The following is a 13,166-nucleotide window of genomic DNA, read 5'->3' as shown; positions in this document are numbered from 1 at the left end:
CTATGGTCCTCCAGTGGCTTGAAATGGCGATAGGTGTAAAACGAGCCCTGGGTATCCTGCTCTACCTTCGAGAAAATGAAAGCTCAGATGGGCCGATCTGGAATCTTGCTCCTTATGAGGTCATAAGGAGCAAGGTTACCTCCCCTTTTTGAGTACTCAACTATTGATTCTGGATGTGGTTTCACTTTCTGTTGTTCTCAAAGCCTTTGAAAACAAAGAAAGATCAATGAGCTGGGCTGGGGGCTGTTGCACAAAAGTAGAATGAAGAAATCCAGGATAACTGAAAACGCACAGAAGACTAATGTTACGCAGGAAATGTACCATGAAGATTATAACCACTAATCTACAATGCTATGAAGCGTACATATCCCTCTCTCTCACTCTGTCTCTCTCTCTCGTATGGGCTAAAATATAAATTACCTAAGGAATATATTTACTCCCACTACTCGCTTTTCAGGCAAAGTGTACAACAGGTTTTTTTGTGGAAATTACTATCTTAACTCCTTAAATGGTTTCATTTAAGAGCAGTAGTTCGTAAATGTATATTTTTAGATATATCATTCAGTCGGTCCGCTTCTGCCACGTTTTTTCTCACTTTGTTTTGTTTTTGTTTTTTACAGAGGCAGTTTCCTTTATTTATTGTATGCTTTGCTTCCCAGTAGGCATTTAGCCTATGGACATAGAAAAGAAAGACTCTGAAGAAATTGGACTCTAAAATCTAGACACTATAAAGATAATTAAGTGATACATTTAATGCACACTTTAAACATGACTCTAACAAAGTGTATTCTTAAGTTATTTCCCCCCAGCAAAATATAAGGTGAAAAACCATTGAGGTGTCCTCTCCCTGTTGTTTCATGAATGTACAGTAGCTTCAACTATGTAGTTAGTGGTCCAGTGAACTAAGACTATAATTAGGAAGGATTGTACAATTATAAAAACCTATTATAATTGTTCAAAAGAAATAAATCAAATCAAATAGTTAAAGGTGTATTTGTCCCTGACCACTCTTCCATTGTTATAACCACTGACACATGTATAGCACTTTATATATTATCCTTCATCACTGACTTCATTTAAAACACATTTGCAACTGTATCAGCCTTTTCTAATTATCTCAAAAACTCCAGTAATATATTCATCAAACGTCTAACAACAATATGAACAGCAGTTTTCATACAGCAATATAACAGTAACAATGTCACATGACTAATTATAAAAAATAATGTGCACAACTTTATATAACAGTGCTTTACTGAACAGCAATATGCACCTGTTGTATTTTAATGCAGGCTGATAATAATAATAATAATAATAATAATAATAATAATAATAATAATAATAATAATAATAATAAGGTAAAAGCACTGCTGAGTGAACAGAATTAGGATTAATAAATTATGTCTGTTAGCCTGGTCAGGAGCAGGCTAGCTGCACAGAATAAATCGCCATGGTAATTAGGTGCCTCTGCTTTTGTGCAACCAAGTCAAGGCTAAATTCATCCAGGATAACTGGAATATTCCGGCTTAATCACTTATCTTGGTTTTGTGCAATAGCCCCCCTGGTCAGGAGGTGTGGCTTAGCTAAGAGAGTAAACCTGGGAGTATATTCATGATTTCTGCATGAGCAGCTGAATATGTCATACACAGAGATCTCTTTTACAATGAGGCTTGGCAGAATTGTTCATTGAATGTGCAGTGACAGTACAGAATTTTCCCCCAACAAATGTTTTCTTCCCACACTGCAAGAAGCAGTTAAGTGCTGCCTGTCTTGTCAGTTAAATCAAATCAACAGTTAATGTATAAGAGCCACAGTCAGTTACTTTTCTGTCTGTAGTGTGTGTGTGTGTGTGTGTGTGTGTGTGTGTGTGTGTGTGTGTGTGTGTGTGTGTGTGTGTGTGTGTGTGTGTGCCTTTCTTACGTGACAGGGACTTGTGCTTACACTGTGTTAGATCAAGCATACATCCCTCAAGAAAGTCAGCACTTGACCCCAGAGCAATGATGGTGAAGGGACCAGAGGGTGCACGAGAGGAAAAGGTTGGAATGATGTCAGGAGGAAGAGAACATATTAGTCACAAATTAGAAGATTGGTAGAAGAGCAAGTAAGGAGATGAACATAGTCAGCAGGAAATGTATTTAGGAGTATGCAGAAAATGAAAATGAAGGGTAGGGACAGAACAATAGAGGTGGAGAGGATAGCCGATAAAGGTCACAGTGACAGAGTGATGAGTCATCCAGTAGAGCACAGCAGCATCTCACTCTCTTTCTCGATTTCACACTATCACCCTCTTCGCCATCTGTCTGTTTTGACAGCAAAAACTGAGATGACTGGCAGCAGATCACCCCTACCAACAGCTAGAGAACAAATCTAATGTGTCTTAACATCTGGGTATGAATATGATAATGCTTTGAATGTTTTTGTATGTGTACATAATCACACTCATGTGTTTGAGTGGGTACATGCGCATGTCTGAGATTGTTTTGTTTTGTGTGTTTGCAGAACATAATTGTGTCAGAATAGGGTGTCCCACCTTGTCTCCTGCACTTGTGGCTGGAAACGGAACCTGATCAGCCAATCAGCATCCAGTAATAATCAGACTTTTTTGTGGAAGCACTAGCAACAGCATCATCACCCTTAGCAACCATCCTTCCCATCTGCCAATGGCACGGCTCTGATACTGAACATGGAAATATCACACTAAAAATCACTAAGACAAATGCACTGTAAGTGGCAGGTTAGTGTGCTTATTTCAAAAGGTCTTGTTTAAATATAGGTAATAGATTTAGGTCAAATCAGCTTTAACTTAGAATCAGAAGATTGTCTCAGAGGGCTTTACAACCTGAGCAACATAAGACACCTCTATTATTACACCCTTGGTTTGGATAAGTAAAAACGTATTCAAAATTAAAAAAAAAAGAGGGGGAAGACATGCAGGAAATAGTCACAGGTTGGATTCAAACCCTGAGCCTCTGCATCAAGGCATAAATCTCTCAGTATATGTGCGCCTGCTCTACCTACTGAGCCAACCTGGCCACTATAATCAATATTTTAACAATAAAAATACATGAAATAATGTATAAAAAATGTGATGATGTGAAAGTGGTCCCTCATACTGTGTGGTCAAGAACCTATAGATAATTATCATCCGAAAATGCAGCTTCCATTGGCTTTACAGTTTTGGTTCACACTTGTCGCGTTGTTTTCGGCTTGGCGCAGCACTAATGGCAGACAGTCACAATTAGCAAACAGCTGGTGAACAAAGTGGAGCATTTAGCAGCTAAAGAGCCTGATATTTTTCTAAGCAGTTGGTAGAGACCAAAAACAGACATAAAAGAGAGTGAATAATGCCGTGCATGAGACAAACTTTATTATAAAATTGTTGCTCCTTCCTGGATGTGTAGATAGCCAACTGTTTGCCATATCAACTTAAAAGGCAATATGTGCAACAAGACAGGCCTGCTTGGTTTCTTTCGGGGAATGATTGTAAAGATTTATGGCATTCACTATCTAAATGGGACATTTTGGGACCGATTGGTGGGGATTGCTATGGACGAAGTACAAACTGTGATACACTGGTAAGAGCAAATTACATTTAACCATATATTCAGCTAATGTAAATAGCTCACATATTGTATTGTGTGAACAGTTAACGTAATTTAATATTGTATGTGACGTTTGACGTTTGTAGCAGGGTGCAAAACAAGTTCCTTCCCGAGACCATTTTGCAGAGCCACCGTCGCTGCGTACGAAGCTTAGCACCCTCCAAGACAAGTGTGATTGGTTTAAAGAAATACAAACAATCCAGAGCGTTTTTTTTCTCCTATCCCAGAATGTATGTGGGATATAGCCAGACCTTACTCCACAGGGCTGTGGAGATAGGTCTGGACTTTGAGACTTCGAGGTTTAATGTCATTCCATCTTCCTAAAGATGTTGGAATATCCTTTAATCATAGCAGTTGTTGGCATTCAGCCCTGTAATCCTGTAAATTGTTTGTGTTTGCATACAGTCTGATGTTGACTCATGAATGGGTTATGTTGGCATTGTTTTAACTGTCCAAATGGAGTCCCTAAACGTTTCGACCCAATCTGCCTGTGCGGCAAAACAATGATCCTCTGCCAGAGACTCACACTCATATACAGTACCTCAAAACACACACACAGATCCACAAAATGACACTGCAGCACGGTGGCCCAATGGTTAGCACTGTGGCCTCACAGCAAGAAGGTACTGGGTTTGAAGCCTGGTCATCCAGGGCCTTTCTGTGTGGAGTTTGCATGTTCCCCTCCCTCTCTACCAAGCTGATGTGTGGTGAGCATCTGGCGTCGTAAGGCTGCCGTGTATCGCCCAGGTGGGTGCTACACATTGGTGGTGTTAGAGAGTAGTCCTCCCCCCTTAAGCGCTTTGAGTGTCTATTATAAAGCGCTATATAAATATGATAATTAATTATTAATTATTACTCTGCCAACTCTCACCCTTCTCAAAACCCATGTCCACATAAACGCAGATGATACTATTACAAACAGCTTAAGAGGATCCCTTCGATGCACCTATTGAGAGCTGAATCTGTTCTATATGGCCTTTCTCTTTGTCTTGCCAACAACCCTCCCTTGTTGCTATGGAGATTTCCTAGTGTAGCACCATGGCTGGTGGTGAGCTTTGATGACATCATAGGTATTTCTATGATCTCAAAGGCAGATGTATCTTTCACTAACATTTTTAGTAAGAAAGCCAGAGAAAGAAAATGAACCAGAAATAGAAAGACTTTAAAGGGGATAATAATTGTCAATCATTGTGCTCTACTAATAAACATTGGGAGTATTTAGTCTAGAACAATCACATTTCCAAAATGCAAAGGTAAAAGAAAGGAAAGTGCATACACAATAGCCTCGAGAGATGGCTCGAGGCTATTGAGTTATTTGCGAGCTGGTGGGCTCACAGGAGCAATAAAGCACACTTGCTCATACACAGGATGGCAGCATGATGGCTGTAAACCTCTGTTAGAATGTTAATATTTATCTCCTGTGGCACAGAGATTATATGAAGTTTTCCACTGGACTCATACACAGTTCAGTTCTTATTAAGGTTAAGCTGTGCAGTTCAGGGAGACGCCAAATGTCTGGAAATAAATGTTCTCTTAAAATTGGGAATCACCATCTCTTTTCCAAGCCACATATAAATCCCTGATGATGTTGCAGTTCTTAAATCTGTCAGACAGAATAGTGTCTTATCCTTCTATTGCAGTGATGTTTACAAATAGACGCAGTATACTCACATAAAGGATTGGCCCAGTCACCCTGTTACAGAGGGGTTGCCTGTTCTGTCTGTTCGGCACAGCCACATGGAGGCTTCTGTTGTACAAGTCTGTTTTTCTGTAACCAGCCGTCTAAAGGGCTGCGAGCCAAACACTGTTGTTCACTACCTAAAGACTGTCACTGTGGTTGGCATAGGAAAACATATTAAACAGTGCCATTTCTTGTGTGTCAACAGCATATTTTTGGATTTTAATGCCCCCATTAATTCATCATCAAAAATGTCACTTTTTTATCATTCACAGAATCACATTTGTATGTTAAATAATGAAATACAAATTGAATAGGTTGCTAAACAACACAATATGGGAGTGAATGATAGAAGTTGATTTACTGTACAGAAACATCCACAAATTTGTTTCAAATGTCTCTATTCATGACACAATCAAAACATACTGTACGCACACATAATAGGAAATAAGGTCTATAATTAGACTGAGATATTGTCTGACATAAATGAGTACCATTCTCTCAGTAATTGAGTGAAAACAGACTGCTGCTCCTCTCAAATAAAGACAGTACAACTCATAATCTCTTTATATGGGTCATGTTTAAGACAGCACAGAATAACACAACACAAATATTGGCATACACAGCCTTCCCCTGACATTATTCTGCCCCATCCCAAAAAACACCAGTGCACTCTGGGATAAAAGAGAGCCAGGCACCATTTACATTGTGTGTGCGTGTCTGTGTTTGTGTGTACGTGCATACCTCTGTATCGTTCTCCATTTGTTGGTCAGGGGAAAGGCTGCAACCAGCACACGTACGTAGGTGTGTGTTTCACATATTAGCAATACAGAGCACACAGAGCTAACCAAAGGCATATGGCTAACAGTCTTTGATTTGTATCACAGTTTCATATCAGCAAATCAGGGTTGGCCTCAGTTTTTGCCACTTTTGACTTTAGGTAAAAGCTTTTTGTTAGTTATTATCCACAATAAATATAATTTCCCAGCAATATGGATACAGAATGTAGAAATCTGTGTAAAGTCCAGGAATTAAATGTGCTTTGTAAAATTGCTGGCTGTTTCCTGAATCTGTCCTTTTGAAGTTGAAAGCAGCATGGAGAAATATCCATAACAGTTCCAGCTGAATTCTGCTACTGCCGGAATCACTTTCGATCCTGTAATGGTTCCACTCACAATGTGTTAACTCCAGAAGAGAAGCAGTCATAAAGGCAACTGCAACTACAAAACTGTACTTGGAATATGTTATACATCTGTTTGTTGTCATTCTTGTGATTGCATTTTGTTGCATTTTGGATTGAGTGGTGTTCCACTGGAGGGGGAGAACTGGTACAGTAGGCACATAGTCCAGGTTAAAGGACACCAGTCAGCAGGAGGAGGGTAAGGAAGATTAAATTATCCTGTGGGAGTTCTGTCTCAATTCTTAACTTTGGCCAATCTGACCTAACGGGAAGACCAGAGTTCTTCCGCCCCTGAAAAGAAAAAAGGGTCACTGTGGGTTAATTGGTAATCTATACAGCTCTAAAATAAAAAAACTTTCCAAGTCATTATCAGTGAATGTTAGTTCACAAATGTCATATTTACTCTTCTTATCAAATGGAGTCTGTTTACCTATGGGAGGCAGTATAATTGGGGTCGTCAGGAGGTCTGTGCAGACAAATGGAACAACTTTTACCTGAGAGAGAGAGAGAGAGAGAGAGAGAGAGAGAGAGAGAGAGAGAGAGAGAGAGAGAGAGAGAAGGAAAAGCAAAATTGTTTAGCTACACAGCGTAGCCAGACCCATCACACAGCTCGGTGGTCTTATTCAAAACGAAAGGCTGCTCCTCTTCTCCCTGCTGTCTCATTACCACTCGTGCAAAACTCAAACTGTAAACACTGTCAGTTGAGAAGAAGAGGATATGAGGAGAGGAGATGAAGAGGAGAGGAGAATGCAACTTTGTGATAAGAGACAGTCCTGTAACAAAAAGGGAAACATTTCTCTAAAACTGTCCCCACCAAATTTCTCATTAATCCATCTTTGAATGAAGCCGATGTGCATCCTAACTGCTCACTTACAGCAATTTACCCTGTATAGCAGCATCACCTAAATGTCAAAATTGTAGTAAACTTAAATAAAGAGGAGTGGGGGTAAGGACAGGTAATTAGTGTCTGTGACAGAAACACCCGAGCGAGCTGCGGAGATGCACATTAGCAGAGTTGGACAGCATAAGAATGGAAAAGACGAGCGTGCACGGTACAGTACTTTGTACTGTGTTTTTTTCTCTAACAATCCATCCTGCCCGTGAGAATAGATTCCAGACTGACCAATCCAGTTAAAAAATAAATATTACTGATCAATAGAGCAGTGTTTCTCCTTATTGGAGCTTTTATGTGAACTGAGAATCAAGCCGGCCATTTAAGTGATATCCAATATGGAAGTCTTCACGGAAAATATATAAAGTCAAGGTTAGGAGTCAAAACGGAAAAGAATAATGAATAAAGAGGTCACTCATTCTGTGGGACCTCCTACTTTGCATTTAGGGTAAGCCAGCTGACGAGACTGCCCTAATTATCACTCAACCATGACTGGACAGGTATACATAGTACTAGTACAACCACACACAACCACACATTAAAGTGCACGTACACAGTCACACTAAATATATGCAGAACATGGCTGCTTGATATATTCCCCATCCTGCCTTTTTAAAATTTTCACAGACAGGGAGGACAGTGGACATAAATCTAGACATAAATCTGCACGGGGAGCAGTGCAGCACTTTCGAAGACAAGAATGCGGTACAGAAAATAAAAGGCAAGGTATGGGCTAATACCGTAGCCACAATTATTTCCAATAAGCCTTAAAATCCAAATTCACACATTGAGTCTGCAATATAAACCAATTATTATAAGAATGTGTTTTTAGCAAACACAATACATAATACCCCCCCCCGCACAGGAAAACAATCTCCAACAGCACAGAATGAATTTAACAATACTGGTGTCAAACCAGCAGCTCTCTTTGCTCTTTGCTCTTTGCTCTTTACTCTTTACTCTTTACTCTTTGCTCTTTGCTCTTTGCTCTTTGCTCTTTACTCTTTACTCTTTACTCTTTGCTCTTTGCTCTTTGCTCTTTGCTCTTTACTCTTTGCTCTTGCTCTTTACTCTTTGCTCTTTACTCTTTACTCTTTGCTCTTTGCGGTCTGGTATCTCATGGCTGTTTCGCCTCGATGTCTCTTTTGCTATCAATGGCAAAATTTGACACAAAGCAGGTGAGCCACCTGTTCTGTTAGCAGGACATATTGGCCACCAGGGGGCAGCAGTGAGACAGGCTGGGTGGGTATGCTATTTTGTGCCCATTTCATAGACAAAGTCAGCTGAAGGTTAAAGACAACCTGGACTGCAGGAGCATCACCCCTACTTGACTAAATAGGAAAACCTTCGCACTCAGGCTGAAGGTCTAAATGACCTGCAACTTGTGAGACATCAGTATATTGTTAGGCATTAATAAGACCTATGCCAAAAAAACAAAATCACCTCTACATTATGTTGTATTATTAACAATAAAACTCTGTAAGAATGGTAAGGAACAAAAACAGTAAAAAACAAACACATTGGTTTCATGGCTAGAGGTAAATGGATAGTTCATAAAGAGACAGGGGCATGACAGTCCTCAGAACTTACCAGTTTTATCAGTGGAAGAACAGCAGCCTCTGCTGAGGGCACGCAGTAGCGCACTCTGGACAGCCAGACACAATGATGTGCTCCCAGCCCATTCATAATTCCTCACGAGCTGCCTCTCCTTCCGCATCCCTCAGCTGGGCACCTCTCTGATTTGTACCTGGTTATTTTTTTTTTTGGAGGCAGTCCATGGTGGCAATTTGTAAACAGACCTTCATACTCTAATTTGTTTTTGTGTCAATGCTAAAGTCACTAAGTGAGCTTGATGATTGGCGATAGTGGCGCTGCCATGTTTTGTTTGGGCTTGTATTTTAGTCGCGCAAAGCGTGATGACAAAATAGTCTTATTAGAGACTTCCAATTCATCTGGGGGGTTACTGTGGAAACAAGGATGCCATGGCAACGGTGACTGGGGTTACCGAAGAAACGACCGTCGCCATGGTGACTGGCTATATTTGAGGAATCCAAAGAGAAGCACGTTCCATATTTGATCGCTTTATGTTTGCGTGTTTCTCTGCTTAAACGTGTGTCTTGCACCGATAATGAGACACTGACAGTCGGCGGGCCCCTGGGTTTATATGGTGACGTTTACGCATTAAATAGCCTACTGGGACAATTCATATTAAGGAATTAGGGGATTATTTTAAAGACCGCAGCATTTGGACTAGACTTTAACGCACAATAAAGGCAAATCACAGAACGGTCTAATTGAGATAATATATGCATGTTTTTCAGACATTACATGTGTTTAAACACACACACATTTAAATGACTCTGAATAGTATAGGCTACATAGGCTATGACTGACGAATCACGACTCATAACGCATGTTAATACAATGTGAGTGCTTCATCAAGTAGCATACAGTTGTACTTTCACAGTTATAAAGCTTATAATACTACCTGTTGTGATAATATTTTGACTATTGCACAATGCACAATAGGTCAATTCCCTTACTCAGAGAAGAATAGTAATCCTAATAGCTACTTTAAGAGCTCTTTGTCTCCAAGCGCGAAAGGAAAACATAGAGAATTATGAATTCAGATCACCCAAATGAAAAATCCGGATTCTTTGAATGGAGCACAAAGCAGCGTCTCTGAACAGACAGGGCTTGCTTTCTTTCTTCATCTGATTTGCTTCCACGCTGCAGCGCAACGACAGAAGCAGCTGTGTTTACACACCGCCCCTTTCTGTGCTCAGGGCCATGATTCCAAAATTGGCTACACGTCAGTGAAAATCTTTTTGTTTATATTCACGCAATTCTGCGAGTTGTTTTGCGTGGTGGTGGGGAAGTTGGGCTGCTGTTTGAAAGCGCTGTTGATCCCGTGCTCCTCTATCACCATATACTCGCTCTTGCTGATTGAGGAAGAGGAGCGAGTGTTCCTCAGCTCCTCTGTGTCTGCTAGAGGCTGACAGCTGCCCACGTGCAGGTACTGTGCCTGCTCCTCGCCCTCCGTCTCTCTGTGATAGAAGTAGTTGAAATTGGAGACGATGACAGGCACAGGCAGCGCAATGGTCAGCACACCAGCGATGGCGCACAAAGACCCCACAATCTTTCCACCTATTGTCACGGGGTGCATGTCCCCATAGCCCACGGTGGTCATTGTGACAACAGCCCACCAGAATGCGTCCGGGATGCTGGTGAAACCCGAATCTGGGTCATCTGCCTCAGCAAAGTAGACAGCACTGGAGAAAAGTATGACACCGATGAACAAAAAGAAGATAAGCAGGCCCAGCTCACGCATACTGGCCTTCAGAGTCTGTCCTAAAATCTGAAGCCCTTTGGAGTGACGCGAGAGTTTGAAGATACGAAATACCCGAACAAGCCTAATTACGCGCAGAATGGCTAATGACATGGCCTGCTGTCCGTTTCCCTGCCTCTCTGCCAGCTCTGTGCCCAAGGTGATGAAATAGGGAATGATGGCCACGATGTCAATAATGTTCATAATGTTTTTGGAGAACGTGGCTTTACTCGGGCATGCAAAGAAGCGCACCAGCAGCTCGAAGGAGAACCAAACGATACACAACGTCTCCACAACAAAGAACGGGTCAGAGAAGGGGCTGGTGAAATACGGGAGCGTGCCATTAATCACAGGTTCAATGGTGATCGGATCCCTGTTGTCGTCCCTGAACTCCGGCAATGTCTCTAAGCAGAAGATGACAATGGAGATGAGAATGACCAGGACAGATACTATCGCTATGCCCCGTGCGGGACCCGAGCTCTCTGGGTATTCAAAAAGCAGCCACACCTGTCTTTGAAATTCATTCTCTGGCAACGGCCGCTCCTCCTCCTTTATGAAGCCCTCATCCTCCCTGAACTTCTCCATAGCCTCCTCACCCAGCTCATAGAATCGGATCTCCTCAGAGAAAATGTCAATGGGCACATTTACGGGTCGTCTGATGCGCCCGCCAGACTGGTAGTAATACAGAATAGCATCAAAGCTGGGTCGGTTTCGATCGAAAAAGTACTCGTTCCTGAGAGGATCAAAGTACCTCATCCTCTTCTTGGGGTCCCCCAGGAGCGTCTCTGGAAACTGGGAGAGAGTTTTGAGCTGGGTCTCGAAGCGTAACCCTGAAATGTTGATGACGACCCTCTCGCAGCATTCTTGGTCCGGTTCATATCGGTCCAGGGAGTGGTGGCCCGGGAGAGCCGCCGACTCCTCCAGCATGTTGTCACACGCCACAACCGTCATCACGTCGGCTTCTGTCTCGGTGTATCCGTGGTTCACCAGGTTGTCGCTCCGGGTTTTGGTTGCGCTCGGCGGGGGTGATTGCAGGAGGCTGAGGTGGTCGTCCATGCGCGGTTGAAGAGGCATTCAGGGGCGGCCACCTCGCCCCCTCCGCGAACCCCGGTCAACCACAGCCGCCACCACAGCCTCTTCTCCTCCTCCGTCTCTCTCTCTCTCTCTCTCTCTCTCTCTCTCTCTCTCTCTCTCTCTCCTGAGCTTCACTACTGTTGCTGTTCCCGCCCACGAGGAAAGATCTGGGTTTATAAGCAAGACATCCACCCGCCCACAACAGGGACGACAGGGAAAGGTACCCAGACCCTGTCCTCCGCCAATCGCAGGACGCAGATATAAACGGGAAGCAACAGACGGGCGTCATTCAACACTAGCGTTTGGGCGTGCCCGCCTCCCTCTGTCCCTCTCACCGTCTTCTAGACACGTGTGCAAACACACACACACATACAGTCTCCTTTTCAAACAAGGTCAATGCCCACAGATAGGACATTTTCAAATAGGCTACTCATATAATTAAAGCCTAATTTGTTTTCGGGACATTCTCAAAAAAAAAAAAAAACATTACCCTTTGTTAAATCTTCATCCAAGAAACGGGTGTGCCATGGTAAAATGCATCTGGAAACTGATTAATGTACTTAATTCTGCAGTTTTAAAAAACAGGTGCTATGATCTCAAGTAATAATGAACATGACATCACGGGACCCACACAATTCTACCACACCTACGCTAGCCCCATGTAATATTTAAGGGCTAATATGGTGAATGTCAAAAGGGCAAATACAGTACACAACATCACCGGTCCTGTGACAGATGTGATCAGACATAATCACACAGGAGAGAGAGAGTAATCCTTGCCTCTCAAATCTGAAACCTGACAGATTTTTACTCCCCCGGATTATCAGATGCACTGTGCTATTTAGCCTTTACAACTATTGTTTTGAGCCCTAAAAGTGACAAGTGTCCCTAGATTTTATCATTATAATACATGAAAAAGCAAGAAAATAGAAGACATGTATTTATTAAAAATAGTGTAATGACTCCTCACCAGCAGATATTGTAGGTTGGCAAAGTATCAATTAATAAACTGACCAGAACATATTTTCTTATCCATTAGTTATTGCTCCAGTTGTCTCCTTCAGTTGTTCCATACAAGTTTGCTTAGCAACATTTTCTTTTTTAGTTGCAGGGACTTTCTGCCCCTGGGGGTTGCTGTCCGAGGTGCTGAATGAGAGTTACCAGGGACCAAAAGTTTTTCTCTTTACAAAAAATATTTCTCACCTGCAGGCATGATTAAGTCAACCAAAGTGGAAGGAGCCAATGCACGCCAGTATGTTAAGAAGCTTGATGACCAAGACAAAAGGTCAGGGAAGTCTGGTATAGCCACTGGCTGCCATCTGTAATCTGGAGCTAGGCTGAACACTGTGGTCATGAATTCATTGCAAAAAAAATTAATTGTGGTTTCCATTTTTATTTACCTTTGGACCAGA

At 42.0% G+C, this 13,166-nt stretch overlaps 1 protein-coding gene and 1 long non-coding RNA gene across 2 annotated transcripts; both read right to left on the bottom strand.

Annotated features, from left to right (window-relative positions):
* Positions 1-5,865: 5,865 nt before the first annotated feature.
* Positions 5,866-9,644, bottom strand: LOC114558371 (uncharacterized). The gene is made up of 3 exons (XR_003692951.1): positions 8,943-9,644; positions 6,891-6,954; positions 5,866-6,751 (listed from the first exon to the last, which is right to left on the bottom strand). It is a non-coding gene; the product is annotated as an uncharacterized LOC114558371 (long non-coding RNA).
* A 166-nt stretch (positions 9,645-9,810) lies between these two features.
* LOC114558342 (potassium voltage-gated channel subfamily A member 3) lies at positions 9,811-11,795 on the bottom strand. Its single transcript, XM_028582286.1, has one exon. The coding sequence runs from the start codon at positions 11,752-11,754 to the stop codon at positions 10,159-10,161; it is 1,596 nt and encodes a 531-aa protein (XP_028438087.1). The 5' UTR covers positions 11,755-11,795; the 3' UTR covers positions 9,811-10,158.
* Between the last annotated feature and the right edge of the window lie 1,371 nt (positions 11,796-13,166).

Source organism: Perca flavescens, chromosome 7 (genome assembly GCF_004354835.1).
Source record: "Perca flavescens isolate YP-PL-M2 chromosome 7, PFLA_1.0, whole genome shotgun sequence".
Classification (NCBI taxonomy): domain Eukaryota; kingdom Metazoa; phylum Chordata; class Actinopteri; order Perciformes; family Percidae; genus Perca; species Perca flavescens.
The sequence above is the reverse complement of the archived record's forward strand: the minus strand, read 5'-3'. Positions and strand labels throughout refer to the sequence as shown.

Coding starts and splice junctions, on each gene's coding strand:
- LOC114558342 (XM_028582286.1), bottom strand. CDS start 11,754: ATGCCTCTTCAACCGCGCATGGACGACCACCTCAGCCTCCTGCAATCA.